Genomic DNA, 18,087 nt, shown 5'->3' with positions numbered 1-18,087 from the left:
ACAGACAGGAAGCAGCGAAAGACTATATTAGTCATCGAGTCAGCTGCTTCCCGTGTTTTTAATGTGACAAATGTCAAACATCGGCATTACGTTGAAACCAAGATATGCGTTAAAACAGAATAAGCTTAAGTTCCGTAAAAAATGAAAACAAAAAGTTGTTTACTGCTGCGACAGTCAAGTGAATTCCTGTGGTTTTATTCAAATATCAAAAAATATCATAGAACAATATTTATAATATGATGCACTAGCTGACCTGTCTAGCAGCAAGTTAATTTAATGCCATATTTATAACTTTAAAATTTCGTCTGCTATAGCACTTTTACAACTTCCTTCGAACTTTTTTGAAATTTCATGCTTGAGGAAACACAAACATTATCCATTTTTAAAAGCCATAACTTTATAAATACTGATACTGGCCCAGTTTTTCTCAAATTGTCTTATTTTGTTTGGAAAACTATGTTCTACAACTGTGTAAAATTTCTTGAAAATCTGTGACTTTCTGAATGATTTCACAAAGAATGACCCTACTTTCAGAAAGTTTCAGCTTGTGTAGTAGTACAGTAGGCCTAGCCTAGTCATTCATCTTATTTTTCCACGTTGCATGAAAACAAAACCTCTACGGTACTGTATTTTTTCCATTGTTGCAATTAGATTTCAATTGTTACAAAAAAATTATCATAGGAGCATGAATTCTCACATCTGGACTTGGACAAGACTGGCAGTTAGGCCATGGGTGTGCTAGCTGAAGATGTTATTGCTATAGGCTAGCGAAATCGATTCAGATTAATAAATTACACTGAGAGGTTAGATTGTTGTGCAAATGCCAGCGTTTGATGAGTGCAAAATTGTAGTAGACTACCAGGCTATGTGTCATTAATTATTATTAAATGGTTTGACTGGTTACCAGAAATGTTACAGCATAAAACTTCTATAAGGTTTTGAAATTGAATTAATGTTTTATTAGCCAATGTTTTGTAAATTATAAAGCTTTGGTAGAGAGTTTGCTTTGTTGAATCATAGACGAAGTTACTTTGTTTTGTAAGTTAAAACACAAATTATTGGCAGCAATAATACATTTTGTTTAGATTTTATTTTGTCATTTGTTGATTGTATCTTAGAAGCTTGTTATTGCCCTATTACTAGGATATAACATTTTTGTTTCAAGAAATTTATATGTCAGTATTTGTATTTGGTGCAACGTTTTCTGTTTCTTTACTGACTCGGTAAGTTTAAGTGATTGAATTAAATGTTTTACACTCAAGTTGCTACCCACAAGCTTAGGCTACCTTGCAGCTATGGCGCTGTTAACTCTTTACCACCCAATTTTTTTTCTTGGCTAAAAAATTTTATGTGGTCATATGTTTTTTATAATGCTATTATTATTTTGGTGTGTTGTTTTGAAAAAGTTTTTGTTTTGTTTTATTGATGAACAAATTCAGGCATGACAATGGAAATTATTTTCAACCAATGGGTTTCTACTCATTGGTTGCAAATATACAAACAGCAATAAAACTACTACAATATATATCACATGAAAGGCATGGATAAGTTGCAAGTACAACACAGTGATGTTTTACAAGATTTGTTACATCATCATCATCATTTTGTTCCTTCCTCGTATGGAGGGTTGGATACAATGCGCCATTGTTCTCAACCATGAGCTGTGCGTACTGCACATTCATAAGTTAATTTTGTCCATTTTGTGATGTTTGTTGTCCAAATCATTCTTGGTCTGCCTTTACTTCTTTTACCGTTTATCTTCCCTTCTATTAAAGTCAACCGGAATGGCCCGATTCGGTGAGTCCGATTCGGTGAGTCCGATCCCTTAACGGGGGATTTTTTCAATTTTTTTTTTTAATTATCGGGTACCGTGGCCTAATTATCATTGCCGTTTTAGGGTTAGGGGTTAGGAGTTAGAGGTTAGGAACTCACCGAATCAGACTCACCGAATCGGACTCACCGAATCGGACTCACCGAATAGTAGCAGACCCAAAGTCAACATACAAGTTACATCAAAGTCAATATAAATACAATAGCCTATTACTTTCTTAAATGCAGTTGTAATATGAACCACAATATGCAGTAAAATATACCAAGCAATACAGTATGAATAAGTTCCTTTAGCAGCTGAAATTGCTCTAATATAAACAATTGAATATAAACAAAGTTTTGTTTTTCTACTATCAGCCAGATTGGATGCACAATATTGTGCATTCTTTTACTTCTGGCCTCTGTACCCTTCAGGGGTACAAGATACCAAAGTAAGGAGTAACAAGAATGGAATCAGAACATTATCTGGTCATTTTTTTGCAAAATCATTAGGCTACGCTTACAGCATTTCTCAAACTTTGGCCATGTGTCTTGCATATGCATATCGTATTTATCAATTGTCATATCCGAGAATAGCTAGTCCGATTCGGCGAGTGCCCTATTTGGCGAGAGCCCTTTTCGGCGAGTTCCCTATTCGGCGATTTTATGAATTTTTTTTTAAATTATCGGGTACCGTAGCCTAATTATCATTGCCGCTTTCACATCGTTTTAACGTCGCTAAACGTTGAAATAAGACCCTAACTCTAACCCCAACCCTAACACCTAACCTTTAACCCTAACACCTAACCTTTAACCCTAACACCTAACCTTTAACCCTAACACCTAACCTTTAACCCTAACACCTAACCTTTAACCCTAACCTCTAACCCCAACCCCTAACCCTAAAACGGCAATGATAATTAGGCTACGGTACCCAATAATTTAAAAAAATAATCAAAAAATCACCGAATAGGGAACTCGCCAAATAGGGCACTCGCCGAATCGGACTCGCCAAAACAAGCCATTCCGCAAAGACACAGCTGCATGCTCATGAGCAGTGTCCAACCGGCGCCCTTTCGATTGCCGTTCCAGCGCTCTCACCACTTGGCTATGCAGCCGACAGATGGTTTGTATACAATAATACATGTACGGTATTTGTACTGTTAACATGTTTTATGGTTTAATTCGTAATATTTTGCTTAACATTTTTCAGGCTTTACAAAATTAACTGGCCTCCATATGTTTGTTGGGATGAAACGCACTTTGGAAAGATGGCTGGTTTATACATCAATGGAACATACTTTAATGATGTTCATCCACCGCTTGGAAAGCTGATCATTGCCTTTTTTGGTAGGCAAAGAGTTATACAGATATTTTGTTGTTGGATAAAGTATGCTATATAAACAAAGCAATTAATTTGAGCTTCATTTATTAGTTCACTTACCAGTACTTGTATACGGTATAATGTATCAAATAAAACTTGACCTTTTTGATTTGGTAATTCATTTTTATCAGCAAGCTACTTCAAGAAATTAGTCAATTAGGCATTTTTCTGAAGATAGCTTGTCATTTCCAAGCTCACGTTCAGTAGAAAGGTTGGATTATGTGGAGCCAGATACAAGGCATTGGAAGCCAAGTTTCACTTTAAAACAATTCAGTCCGCTTCTTGTCATGTGTTCTCACTCTCAGTGGCTCAGATGCTGACACCTTTCATTCTACGGTTGTTGAATGGTCATTATCTTTTACAGAGACTCCAATTTTAACTTGATGTGTGATTTAAGGTTGGATTTCTGCATACAACGGCACTTTTTCTTTTAACAATCCTGGCGACACCTATTTGGATGAACGTGGGGAGTATATGGCTCCTTACACATACATGAGAGTGGGCTGTGCAATGCTTGGGTGCATGACAGTTGCTGTGGCTGGTATGATCGTTTATGAAGCAACTGAAAGTAAAACAGCTTCTCTTCTTACATCACTATTTTTGGTTGGTTTAATCATACTGTCTGATTATTCTGAATTTTTTATCACCAGCATATTAACAATTACATTAACCGCTATCGAATCATGTTGAGTAATCAGTAATGTACCGGACTATCGGTACATAGTTTAACTTAAAATGTACTGCTAAGTGCTACGAAATGGCCCGTTTTGGCGAGTCTGATTCGGCGAGTTCCCTATTCGGCGATTTTTTGAATTTTTTTTTTAATTATTGGGTACCGTAGCCTAATTATCATTGCCGTTTTAGGGTTAGGGGTTAGAGGTTAGGGATTGGGGGTTAGGGTCTTATTTTAACATTTAGCGTCGTTAAAACGATGTAAAAGCGGCAATGATAATTAGGCTACGGTACCCAATAATTTAAAAAAAAAATTCATAAAATCGCTGAATAGGGAACTCGCCGAAAAGGGCTCTCGCCGAATAGGGCACTCGCCGAATCGGACTAGTCGAATAGTAGCAGACCCAAGTGCTAAGGCTACAAATCTAAGATTTCAAAACTGTTGTTTTTCAATGTCCAGATTGCATATGGTAATCTAAATGCAAACTGCTTGTGTAGTTTGTCATTATAATTGGAAGTTTAGTCAGTGTATTGTATTGCAGTTATTGTATAAAACTATTTCAGCTTGATAAGTATACATAAATTTTCTTGATTGCCACAAAACACCACAATACATGAATTGAAACTAACCTTGCGTTTAGCAAGATGTTCACATACACTGTGCAATGCTTCTTCACTGTTGTGCAATGAACAACTCTGCCATGTTGTTTTTGATCAAGTCCTATAAATAATTAAAATTGTATTTCCTATAATATAACCTAGGTCAGCATATCACTTTTAAGCTAATGGAATTTATACTTCTCCAACAGGTTTGTGATGTTGGGTTAGTGACACTTTCTCGGTTCATCCTGCTTGATCCGATTATGTTCTTCTTCATGTTCTTATCCATTTTGTGTGTCATTAAAATGTCTCCACATCAATCATGGTCGCACTTAAGGTGACTATCCAATAAACATCTTGTTAAAAGTATCAACAGAATGAATTGCTAAGCTTGGCTTTTAGCATTAATTTTTTTCAGAGGCCCGAATATTTATTAACACAATTTAACTTTTTATATTCCCCGTATTATGAGGGTTGGACTAGGATAGTTCCTACAAAATATGCATTTTCGTGATACTTGGCCAAACGTTGTAGTTTTACCAATCATGGTAGCTCAAAGATTAAGATACATATCTGCACTATGTCGATCAATTCTATTTTATGGGTGATCCAACAACCATAAACTGGAAATATGCATCAGCCTTATACCTTACCATCATAAATTAGTAATTATTATTATGCATATTATTTATATATATAATATTATATAATTTCTTAATATTGCAATATTATTGTTTAATAACCTTTATTATTTTTAACATTGGTGTAATGGTGTTGATAACAATTGTTATGAATTATGTAGTAAGTACTAAAGTTTATATGAAAAGGCACATTTACAAATCAATCATACTGTAGATAGCAATATTTAAGTGATGTTGATAGAATGACTCAGAATTTGATAGATCAGAAAATTTGTGAAACAGAGAATAATATAATTTGGCCGGTTTGAAAGGTAGTATCGTATTCGTATAAAACGTTTCACGTTTGTAAAGGATCTTGGAACAAGATGATAGTTTTTGCCCACTTTGGTGGACGTGGCTTGTGCTAACTGGAATATGTCTGGGCTGTGCAGTTTCAGTCAAGTTTGTCGGTATTTTTACTGTCTTATATGTTGGGCTTTGGACAGCAAGTGATTTATGGACTGTATTGGGATTTATATCAACTGTAAGTAATGTAAACGTTAGCCGTATTTACAGAATTTGATACAATTAATTGACATATCATACAGTTTTGTTTTATGGTCCAATAAAACTGACAATACCTAAGTTTGTGCGCGAACGGCTTGTTCTTCTCTGTTGTTCTAAGTTTTGACGCTATGAAAATAGAAAGAAACAATTTTGCAACTTCTGTTTTATTTCTTCCTTTTCTCAAACTTTAGTGACAAGCAAACAAACGACCATTCATTATCTCAACCAAACTAAAAACTAATGAATTTTGCTCAACGTAGTCAAAAAATGAAACGTGTAACTTACAAAAAGTGTGAGATCATCTGAAGGTAAGCGCGAGACTAATTTAGTTTCTCGCGCGGCTTGCGGTGATCGAAGCCAAACGTCACAAGTTATATCGCAATTACAAGCCTGGCCAAATAGTGACGGTGCAAATTTAGACCAGGTATAGAATACAGTTAATGATATGTGCTGTGTTATTGTGATGTTGCATCTATTTATGAGTTTTCATTGCTGATATCAATTTCTAGGAGTTTTCTTCATCACATTTTTAACAAAGCAAATTGTTAGCCATGAAAAATTGATTACATAATGGACTCTAGTGAGCGAGCAGCTCCATTGCCATTTGCAACGAGCTATCGTTGGTTCTTTTGGCCAAAAGTACAGTATTATATCTAGTATGGTGAATTAACTTCTTTATTTCCTATGTACTTAACAATCTAAAGTAGAAAATTGATTTGCTAATTTGATGCGGCCATTTCTTTAATGACTGCGCTATCCTCTCCAAGAAACAGCTACTCCAAGCAAAAACGTATTTTCAGGACTGCTTTCTATTCATTGGCACCTAAAAAAATGAGTAATGAATTTACAGGCAACAACACTCCAATAAGCGGAACACGCTGCCAGTCTCGGTCTGACCTGAGTCAGTGGCACAAAGTCTTTACAAATATGCGAACAGAAGCTTTCTCAGTGCGAAGATGAAAATTCCCACAGTCAAAATCTATCACTTTTATTGTTACGTCATATGATTTCGAGCTTCATAACTTCCTCTTTTTGCAGCATGGTGCGTACTTGTTTTGGAAGCATTTCGTTTCTCGTATTTTCTGTTTGATTTTACTTCCATTGTCTGTTTATATTGGAATCTTTGGTATCCACTTCTCATTTCTTGTATCCACCGGAGATGCTGCAGCTTTTCACAGTTCAAAGTTTCAAGCTGGACTGAAAGGTAACGTGGGTGGCTCCCATGGCAGGAGCCTATCATAGTGCTATAACTACTATATTGCACCGATCAACTATGATATATTTGGGGCCTCAAATATTAGAAACATCTTGAGGTATATATTTGGGCTGTTGATTCCAAACATGACGTGTTTTTGTCCTTGTTGAGACATGGCGCAGGTTATTGTTTTTATTCAACCATACCAGCAAATGCATACCAAGCTTGCAGAGACACTGGGTGGAAGCGGCGATGGCGATGTCTTAATTGTCTCTTATCCCTGGCGAGGTACCTTAGTGAGGGTTCTTAGGCATAGCTTACTATGTTGCATCTCTCATAATACACGCTGCTCCATCACCAATCTAACTATTCAAAAACAAGGAAGCAATAGGTTGATATATGAAAGAGCTCTTTATGAAAGAGCTAAAAGTTTTGACTTGGATTTCTTGTGTGTAAAATGGATTTTCTTTTACGAATTTCTGTCACTCTCATACGCACAATTGAGTACCGTAATGAGTATGGCCGACTGGACTATGACTAAAAGTTGTTAAATTTGTTAACAACTGTACAGTGTACACCACGATCGTTCTTCCCGAAAATTGCCTTTGTTTCAAGTTTGTTAGCAATGAGCCATGTTTTGTACAACCCAGTGAAATGAGATCGAGGTTAAACGGTTTATGACGAAACAATTGAATTAGAAACTGAGTTAGCGGCGTCATTATGCGTGAAAGCAAGACGAAAAATAGTAAGTTGTGACGCTTTTTATATAATTCAAGCAAATGTAATCGAAAATTAGGCTTATGAAGCGGGTTTTGGACTTATAAAGCGGCGTTTCTTATTACAGGAATGAGTGGGAGTAATTCCGGACGGACCAAATTGGGCTTAATAAGCGGGTGGGCTTATGAACCGTAGGCTTAATAAGCGGGGACTATTGTACCGTAATTACTGCTCCAATAATCTTTGTTCTAAAATAATTCTAAGTTTGACTCCAAAGATTTGTGACCACCGGCACGATAAAACATGGTATCTTCTTGAAATTCACAAGTCAATTTTTACCCAAACATACACATTGTTTTGTCTTCTCTTGTTTGACAGATTAAAACGTTTAGCGAAGTGTTATATTTCCTGCAGCTTCATTGGATGCTCAACACACATAATTTATATCTTTTTTTCTTTGTAGGCAATGCTTTGTACAATTTGACTGTTCCGGTATATGGTGAATGCGATTCTTTAACGACGCTGCGTAATTTCAACGCTGAAAAAGTGTATTTGCATTCTCACCATTTACTCTATCCTGCCAAGGCTGGCCAAATCCGGTTGCAACAGGTTTGAAACCAACTAGAGATGTACCGATATATCGGTATCGGTGATATCGGCCATTTTTTTAGTATCGGTATCGGCAAAATTTGGCCGATACTGTGGCCGATACTAAACGTGTAAAAAAAGGCGTTTTCTGCGGATTTTCTGCAGAAGCAAAGATATAGATTTTTTAAAGTAGTAACTAACGTCAATGTCGTCACATTGAAGTAGAAAAATAACAACCTGATCAAATTTTTGATACCTCACACTCCCATGACTTCATGGGCGCATCTTTTGGCATTGTTTGCTTACAGTGACTCTTTCACTCAAACAAAACGTTTTGTTTCAGCAGTTTTGCGTTGTTCGATTCTTAAGTTGTGAAGGAGACTCAATTTCTACAATGTTTATCATTTGTGTTTCTTTTTTACTCTCAGCAGAGGATAAAACCAGGCCAAGACTACCCAGTACCCAGGTGGCGGGAATGTGTAGTTTTGCATCGTGTTTGCATTGCTGGACGTTTGAGGGACCCGTGTGGCTTGGTTATTTTTGGTGGGCTGGTTCTGTCAGTTTGTGATTTGGTTTCCGCCTTTCGTTGTGGTGGACTCACCAGGCTTGAACAATGTCGTGGCGGATTGGGTGGGCTCGGGGTGGGGGCGGTGGGACTGCAAATCCTCACTGAACTAATCAATAAGTGGTCTTGTTGCGCTTGGGATGGCGGCCTCATTGTGGGGGGAAGTGTCCTTCCCTGCTGTCGGCACGGGGCTGGGCGCTTACTGGTGCGGCGGGCTGTTGCGATTCGCTGGCCATAACGGTGTGGCTTCCACACTAGCCATTTAGACCATCCAATCAACTATATGTTTCTCGGCAGCCGTTTTGTAGCAAGAATTGACATCGACAAGAATTGAAATGGCTAGTGTGGAAGCTGCACCGTTGTGGTTGGCGGGTCGCGGCAGCTCGCTGTGCTGGTGAGTGCTCAGCCTTGTGCTGGTGGCCGGGGGGGACGCTCCTTTCTTCGCAATGAGGTTGTCATCTTGGGCGCAACGGGACCATTTTGATTGTTTTTTTGAGGATTTGTGGCCCCATTGCTTTCTTTTTGGGCCTACTTATTCTGCTGTGACATTGTTTGGGCTTGGTGATTTTGTTGCGGCTAAGGGTGCAAGTTGAATTGCCGACTGGTGGAGCCGGCTTGCTGGGGGCAGCCGAGTTGCACAGGTTTTTTGAGCGTTTGGCGGGGTGGGAGCTATGCAGAATTGTGCATTTTTGCTACCTGGGTAGTCTTGGCCTGGCAAAAGCTTTTCAACCAAACGACAAGCGCCCTTAGGTGGCACATTACTTGTCGAGTAGTTTTTGTACAACTACACAAATCACTTGGTTTACATTTTACATCTTATTATCAATTATGATAGCCTTATTTGGAGAGTTTGCGCAAACATTTTATTAATTTTTCAGAAACCCCAATTATGATGTAATGTTTCTTCCCTTATACCCCAATCGTCAATTACGGTGGCCTTTCATTAATAAAACCTACTATTATGACACAACAATGTGGTTGAGATTGGATTCTTAAATCTTTAATAAATTATGCCAATCCAAAGTTTTTTTTAATAGTTTTATGCAAATAAGGTAAAACTTAGCATTTGATATATTTCCTTGCAAACACCAAAATTGCTTCTTTTTGTAACACCAAAGTATCGGCCAAAATATCGGTATCAGTATCGGTCTCGGCCTAAAAAAGTGATATCGGGATCGGTATCGGCCAAAATATTGGTATCGGTACATCTCTAAAACCAACATTCGAATACCGTTTTCCCGCTGACGTTTAGTTAACTTTTCGACCAGATTATCAGTGTTCGGGAATTTGGCTTATTTTGTTTGAGAAAGACTCGATTATTATTTAAGTTAAATTTAGAAGCCACTACTGAGTTCCACAAATTCTATTTAAGCTGCCTAAAGTAGAGAGTTTGGCATTATAGGTTGAAATCTTGTGCATGATTGTGAATCGTCTCTAGAACTGGGTGTGTACTTACCAAAATATATTTGTTGGTTGTTAAAAAATGTACCAATGCCAATTTTTTTAGAAAATAATTTTGTGCTATTTTATTTATTTTTGTAGCAACATATTATAATGTTTTGCAATGTCGATGGTTTGTATTTTGAACTGTGAACTGAAGTTGTAGATCAATTGAAAAACTTTTCAAGCAAATTCGAAGATTGTCGAGGACATCAGCTTATGAAGCGATCAATCGATCAATAAATGCTGCCAATAAAAAAATTTTAAGTTTGCATCAACTTTGCCGTGACACTTTTCCTCATGATCGTTATATGTTTTTTTAACTCTAAGGTGACGGGTTATCCACTGCGCGATGCTAACAACGAGTGGGAAGTTGATTGCAAAGGACAAGCAAAGGCAAGCTCAACAAGCAAAGGCGATGTATGAAATAGAACAAAACTATTTTGATTTCTGTATGAAATGCACTACATGGATCACAGTTTAATAACTTTTTATAGTTTAGTTTACCTTTTGTATGTAGCGTCGTTTTTATTAAAATTTGAATTTTTTTGTTTTTTGCTTCAACTATTGAAGTCATAGCAATTATGAATATCATAACTAATGAATATCATGACGAATTTACTTTATTGATTTGTTGGCGATAAACAAACAAAAAGTACATACAAATTGAGTGTCTATCAGCACAATAGGATGGCAACGAAAGACCTGTAAGGTCATCTATGTGACGAATTTACTTTATTAAGTGCAACTTTTTTTTATTCACAAGGGATTTTTACGAAATGGGGACGTGGTGAAACTGAATCATTTTCTGACCAAAACCTCCGCTGCGGTCACTGTTGATGAGCTCAACTACTTGAAAGCGGCACCTTTAACAACTTGGCATTTAATGGTGGCGGCTGTTGCCAGTGGCAATGAATCAAATGGTTATTGGAAAATTCGTACATCACGTATGAAAACGTTTGGTTCTTATTAATTTGTTAACATGGACTGACCATATTCTATCGTTAAAAAGCGACGCAAGCACGCTTTACCATGTAGATTTGCAGTCATCGACAATTAAATTTAAGGCAAGCTCGTTTGCTTTCATACTAAAAGGGCAGGGCAACGCAGAAATAAGAAAGAAATCGTGTCTCTATCAAAACGGTTCTTTTGACCAGTCTATCTCATGTAATTTTCAACATAAATGAAACCTAGTCCCATTTGTTCAGCGCCGTTGGAAGATGAGCAGCAGAGACTATGTACGGTGGATTGTTTGTTCAAGCTTGAAAATGTTGTGGCAAACTGCTACCTTTGCTCAACCAACAAAGCGTTGCCGGAGTGGGGGAAGAAACAACATGAGGTGATGAGTTTGGTCTGTGATTCAAGATCATTAAACAGCTGTACAGCTACTGTACAACTTATGTACAAGCTGTAAAATCACTAATTCGATATATGAACTTGTTTTAATACGCCAACCCCAGAAAAACCGCCCCTAGATATGTTGACAATGTTTTGAAAATTGATATTTTTAAAACAATACTTTTAACACCACTGTACGACAAAGTACTGTGGCAGTTGGATTCGCAATGATTCAATCTTCCCATTTCAAGTTTAATATAACTCTTCGGGTCCCCTAGGGGCTTCTTCGGCTTGGGAACTGCAACCACAAGGGCTCTTCTCCAGATTCTGGGAATTTTCAGGTGGCGCAAACAGCAGGAAAGGAAGTCTTTTAACCAGGACTTTAAGGAAGCAGAAGCATGGAGTATCAACTCCGGGCATAGGTGGTCAGGGCCCGGGACTTTACCTGGCTTTATGTGCTGGAGGGCGGCGGAAAATTCTTCCGGGGTGAACTCACCCGAACATGTCCGAACGGCCGCTTTCGTTCGGACATGCACAAGTGGGGCCTGGCTCCTTCATCAGAATGCGAGTGTGGTGCCACGGAACAGACCGCAGACCATGTCATCCACCACTGCCTAACTCACCGGCCTCCACACGGTGCGCATGGTCTGAGGGTCCTGGACGACGAGACTGCTGAGTGGCTGAAGATTTCCTGCCCTCCAATCTAGCCTGGAAAGATCGCTCATACGCCATCATCATCATCAAGTTTAATATTTGTCGTAAAGATTTTTATGTTGTCACACAAATTTTATACGAAATGGCGCTTTTAGATTTTAAGGTGCACTTTGCAACTGTGAAAGCGAACGCACATGCTTCGGCAAGGAATCGAACTCACTTTCTTTGCTTCATCTAACTCTCCCCAGATAACTTGTACCGGCAGTCCACGCCATATGGGAAACTGTGTTTGGTACATTGAAAGCAGCAAGTCTGCTCTCAAGAATGCTCCCATGAAAACCATCCCGACTCTTTCGTTTCTGTCGAAGTTGATTGAGGCTCACCAAGTCATGTTCTATTTGAATTCAAAACTTGTTAGTTCTCCAGGAGAGCTTACATCGAAGCCGTGGCAGTGGCCGCTCAACGACAAGGTGACGAACGAACAACAATATATTTTGACGGTTTCAATCAAAATCTTACAGAACTCTAGATCTAGAATGCTTAACCTTGCCGTGTCCGCTCCGTTTGCGCAGTGGTTCGCAAGTTCGACTCTCGGGATGTGCGTTTGAGCAACGCATTTCAGGACTGCTCTCCATTCAGCGGCACCTGGTGAATGGAATAATTCCCCGGCAACAACACTTCAGCAATCGGAAAAACTTCACTCGGTCAATCTCGGTAACCGGCTCTGCGTCAAGAGCCTCTACAAGTATGTGAAACTACCAGGAATAAACAATCAAGGCTTTGTCAGTCCGTAGGTAAAGATTCAAAACCAACCCAATTTATGAAATTGTAAAGTTTGTTTTAAGAAGTTTTGTTTTTAAAACACTTAAGAATAACTTCTGGTCCATCGATGTTTGTACGGTTTTTAAACTTTTTCTGCAGCTATCACTTGTGTCAAGTTCGATATAACTGACTTTTGACTATGAAAATGCTTCGAAGGTGTACGGATGCACCTAAGTTGGTATTTTTACCGATCACTTTTGTTGGGCGTAGCAATAGAACCTTGAGATGAAATGTAATGATTGTTCAACTCGTTGTTCGGTTAATTGTAATGTTTTGGTGAAAACTTGCAAGTGACTGACAAAGTTTTCCTCACAGCCAAAGTTGTTTTCAAAACATGAAGACCACTTATATCTGAAAGGAACTCCGATCGTTTGGTGGATTAATTTGCTGTCTTTGCCTACGTTCCTCATCATCGCCCTTCTGACTGCTGTGATCGACGCGAGAAATGAAAACAGCATCAAGGGAAACTCATGTCCGGTAAAGACCTCTCAAGAAGACGATGTCAAGATTTATCGGATTCGCAGAGTATGTTGGTGGTTTTTCTTTGGGTGGCTTATCCATTACCTCCCATTTTTCGCCATGTCTCGCGTGTTATTTTTCCACCACTACTTTCCTGCGCACATTTTTGCATGTATGCTCTCTGCTACATTGCTTGACTTTTTGTCGATCACTTTGTCCGATTCATTTGCTGCAATATCGCACCTTCAATCGCGTTCTATCCACCATACCATTGTATCCATTCTATCCAGTATTGTTTTTCATAACTTTTACACTTGTTGGCATTTGTGTTACGGTGCTTGATAAATGTTTCAAAACGTGATATTGGTAGCCTAATATTAATAAATTTATTGATGTCAGCACAGCCGCTTATTCAAAATTGGAGAGTGGGGTTAGTTGGAAGGCGGGGTTAGTTGAAAAATGTTCTTTTTTTAACTCTCGATAACCTTTTTAAATATTTACTGCCACCATGTGATGCAGTTTATAAAAACCCATGTTAGTTTCGATTTGTTGAATCAAGGTTTGGCTGAAAATTTTGTATTTTCTTTCGAAGTAAATTTTTGGCATTTTAAGAAACATCTTATGCGTCGATGTCGTTAAAAATAGGCAGAAGTTTTTTGGTGTGTGTCAGCTGTAGGTAGACTCTCGGCCCCAGAGGCTCACACGACGACGAGCTGTAAGTGTACTACAGTAGAATTCGCTTATAACGGCTTCGTTTATAACGTCAATTCGCCTATTACGTCACATTTCGCTCGGTCCCGGCAAAATTCCTATCTTTTACATACATTGTAGTTCGGCTACAACAGCATCGCCTATAACAGGGGTGGGCAAACTTTTTGTACTGAGGGCCACATTTGAAAAAATGTTGCAGCCGGGGGGCCGCACACTCTCATTACAAAGTAGGAAAATTTTCCCGGTGTGTAATTAACGCATATTCATATTAAATACAATTTTTGTATTTCACACTCAGTTACGTTTTAAGCTATGCAATCATCATCACAAAAGTTAATGAGACTTGTGCAACTGTTCACAGTTTTTCACAATCTTCTGCAAATTGGGAGCAAGTTTGCTGGTAGATATCCTCATAACATCATGCAAGTTGGTGTCTGTCAGCAAAGACCTGTTCTTCGACTTGTTTATTTTTAAACAAGAAAATGCTTGTTCGCATATGTATGTGGATCCAAACAGTGTCAAAAACTTAGCAGCAAAGTTTTTTAAGTTTGGAAACAAATCGTCAGACAATGACTTGTAAAAGTCAGGCAGTGAATCTGACTTAAACTTCTCTTTCAAGTTATTATTTGCTTGCAAGTCCAGCAGTTCCAGCTGTAAATCCTCAGGGGCCGAATAAATTTCTGTAGTGAATGGAGAGCTGAGCATATTAAACTGCGGTTCCAGGTTCTTTAAGTCTTGGAACCTTCTGCCAAATTCGATAGCCAAGGTATCCAACTGAACTTTATACTTTGCTGCAAGTTCACCAGAAATGTTTGCTTCTTTCAGCAAAGGAAAGTGACAAAACCTGTTGTTACCAGCTTGTCTGAGGAACAATGACAGCTTCATTTGGAATGATTTAACGTGGACGTACATCTCGTGTGCTAATAAACCATTGCCCTGAAGTTTTACATTCAATTCGTTCAACTTTTGCATGATATCAATGGCAAACCTAAAGTCCAACCTCCACTCTTCATCAACTATGTTCGTACTAAAATCACAGTGAATGCTTTTCATTTCCAGGAACATCACGATTTCTTCTCTTAGCTCCCACACTCTCCTCAATACTTTGCCCAGGCTCAGCCAGCGGACATGGTTGTGGTAGAGGACATCCAAATATTCAGTTTCTAAATCTGCCAGCAATGCCCGGAACTGCCTGTGGTTAAGCCCCCTGGCTCTGATAAGATTGACAACATTGACAATTGAATCAGTAACGTGCTTAATGTTCAGTGCACCTTTACACAGACTTTCTTGATGGATGACGCAGTGAAGTGGTATGAGAGCATGGCCAGGATGTTCTGCTTTGATCTTGTCATTCATCAACTTCAACAGCCCTACATTTTTTCCTGTCAAAGCACGAGCTCCATCAGTTGTTACACTTGCCATTTTATTCCACTCCAGCCCAGTTCTTGCAATACAGTTTTCAACAGCACGAAACAAGTCCTTACCAGTTGTTCTGTCTTTTAGGGACTCGACACTAAGTAGCTCTTCAGTCAGTTGAAAATTAGCATCCATTCCCCTTATAAATACCAACAACTGTGCAGTGTCTTGTACATCGGTGCTTTCATCCAATGCAAGCGAATACCACACAAACTGTTTGCTTGTATCCTTCAGTTGACTCATGAGATCGTCACTTATTTTTCCAACACGTCTAACCACAGTTCTCCTCGATAGGGCAATGCTATCCATTTTGGTTTTCTGTTCTGGACACATGATATTAGCTACGTCAGAAATGCATTCCTTGATAAACTCACCGTCTGAAAACGGCTTGTTCGTTTTTGCAAGTTTATAAGAAACCATAAAACTGGCTTCCGTTGCAGCCTCTTGTATGGTCGACTGAACACTCTGTTGTTTCTTCAGCTTGTTCACTAGCTCTTGGCATTTCCGTTTTCTTTCTTCACTGGTAAAATTTTGTCCAAAGTTTGCGTGCTTGGTTTGATTGTGTCTTTTTAAATTGTACTCTTTGAAAACAGCCACGGACTCACGGCACAACAAGCAAACTGCTTTATTCCCAATTTCGATAAAATAGTATTTAACAGTCCATTCCTTATTGAAAACACGACTTTCGTCTTCAATCTTTCGCTTCTTAACAGCACTCATTATTTTAACAGAGTAAAAATATAAATCTTTTATTTTTTAACAAAAATCCTGTCGAAGTAGAAAACATTAAACTATTAAACTGTGCGTCTCAAATAACAATGAAAAGCTATTTTGAGGAAAGTAGAAGTACTGGTAGGCCTATGGTAGCCGCTACCGTATTTGTATTTTATGATCAAACAATTGAATCAAACAATGCGTGAGAGCATGTTGCAATACATGCGCGACTGACGTGTGTGTGTTTACGCACTGAAACTGAAGAGAAAAACACAATCGTAAAGGGAATAATATTTTGTCATGTAACCTGTTTAATTAAAACAATAAGTGATGAGTAGTAGTTTCTGCAAGTGCCGGCGGGCCGCATAAAATGGTCTCGCGGGCCGCATGCGGCCCGCGGGCCGTAGTTCGCCCACCCCTGGCCTATAACGTCAATTCACATGTAACAGCACCCTTTATTGGTCCCTAGACGTCTTTTGTTCGTTTATAACGTCACTTTAAGCCATCACCTTCACCCCGAACGGTCAGTCTTTTAATCCAGTTAGCGCTGCTGCTTGCAAAATGTCTTCCCTTTATTTTGTTACGTCGTTTTCAGCAGGGACTTTAACTTGCTTTAACTGAATTAACTTTTTTCCCGCGTGAAAAACTATCACGTGTAAAAAGCAGCTCTACAGCTGACCTTCAAATAACTCAAAGCAACAGTTGTACGTGCAGTACTGTATAAACTAATTAACTTTTTTTCCCGCGTGAAAAACTATCACGTGTAAAAAGCAGCTCTACAGCTGTGTCAAATCCGTGTCAAAACCGAAACAGCTCAAGATCAATGCCCTTTTTGCTAATAAACAATGAACTTTTCTACTGCTGTATGTAACAAGCTGTATTGCGCAAATTTCCTGTACCTTTCGCTGTAGGTTATTTTTTTTAAACAATTTCTTTATTTACTGTAATTTTTGCGTGCCTTTTGTCAGTTTGGTGGTACCAAGTAACCCTGATTGGATTATACACCTCTTTCTTTAATCAAAAGACAGTTGTGGAATAGTTTGCGGTAGTTCGTCTATAACGTCAATTCGGCTATAACGTCAGTTTTTGCAAATCCCCTAGAGGTGCCGTTATAGGCGAATTCTACTGTACAACACTAAGAAATAAACAAATTTTAGTCAAATGCACCATGCTTGAATATTTTAGGAAAATAGTTTGTCATATGCTAATGGGGCTAGTTGGAAAATAGTGGGTGGGGTTAGTTGGAAAATGTTTTGATAACAGTATGACGATGTAGAATGATACGAGTATATCGTCGTGGTGTGATAATAAGTATAGTAGAATTCGCCTATAACGGCTTCGTTTATAACGTCAATTCGTCTATTACGTCACATTTCGCTCGGTCCCGGCAGAATTCCTATCTTTTACGTACATTGTAGTTCGGCTACAACAACATCGCCAATAACGTCAATTCGCATGTAACAGCACCCTTTATTGGTCCCCAGACGTCTTTTGTTCGTTTATAACGTCACTTTAAGCCATCACCTTCACCATGAACGGTGGGTCTTTTAATCCAGTTAGCGCTGCTGTTTGCAAAATGTCTTCCCTTTATTTTGCTACGTCGTTCGCAGCAGGGACTTTAATAAACTGAATTAACTTTTTTCCCGGGTGAAAAACTATATCGTGTAAAAAGCAACAGTTGTACGTGCAGTAGCCTACTCTATAAACTAGGCCTAATTAACTTTTTTTCCCGCGTGAAAAACTATCACGTGTGAAAAGCCGTGTCAAAACCGAAACAGCTGAAGATCAATGCCTTTTTTGCTAATAAACAATGAAC

The 18,087-nt window shown here is 38.6% G+C and overlaps 2 protein-coding genes across 3 annotated transcripts; one reads left to right on the top strand and one right to left on the bottom strand.

The window, feature by feature from the left end:
- Positions 1–1,157: 1,157 nt before the first annotated feature.
- On the top strand, positions 1,158–14,256 carry LOC145783267 (protein O-mannosyl-transferase 2-like). 2 transcript variants are annotated; one of them, XM_082595088.1, is made up of 12 exons: positions 1,158–1,223; positions 3,023–3,159; positions 3,591–3,796; positions 4,675–4,802; positions 5,458–5,629; positions 6,691–6,856; positions 8,028–8,173; positions 10,488–10,577; positions 10,924–11,104; positions 11,366–11,496; positions 12,398–12,619; positions 13,287–14,256. In XM_082595088.1, the coding sequence occupies exons 1-12, from the start codon at positions 1,174–1,176 to the stop codon at positions 13,770–13,772; spliced, it is 2,115 nt and encodes a 704-aa protein (XP_082451214.1). In that variant the 5' UTR covers positions 1,158–1,173; the 3' UTR covers positions 13,773–14,256. The 2 variants fall into 2 exon arrangements, with proteins under 2 accessions (XP_082451214.1, XP_082451215.1); XM_082595089.1 differs by lacking the exons at positions 1,158–1,223; positions 3,023–3,159 and having other exon boundaries at positions 3,646–3,761.
- On the bottom strand, positions 14,129–16,277 carry LOC145782967 (general transcription factor II-I repeat domain-containing protein 2-like). The gene is made up of 2 exons (XM_082594725.1): positions 14,511–16,277; positions 14,129–14,143 (listed from the first exon to the last, which is right to left on the bottom strand). Exons 1-2 carry the CDS (start codon positions 16,275–16,277, stop codon positions 14,129–14,131), a joined length of 1,782 nt encoding a protein of 593 aa, XP_082450851.1.
- Positions 16,278–18,087: the final 1,810 nt, after the last annotated feature.

Source organism: Aplidium turbinatum, chromosome 14 (genome assembly GCF_918807975.1).
Source record: "Aplidium turbinatum chromosome 14, kaAplTurb1.1, whole genome shotgun sequence".
NCBI classification, from domain to species: domain Eukaryota; kingdom Metazoa; phylum Chordata; class Ascidiacea; order Aplousobranchia; family Polyclinidae; genus Aplidium; species Aplidium turbinatum.
Note: the sequence above shows the minus strand (reverse complement) of the source record. Positions and strands in the feature narration are given on the sequence as shown.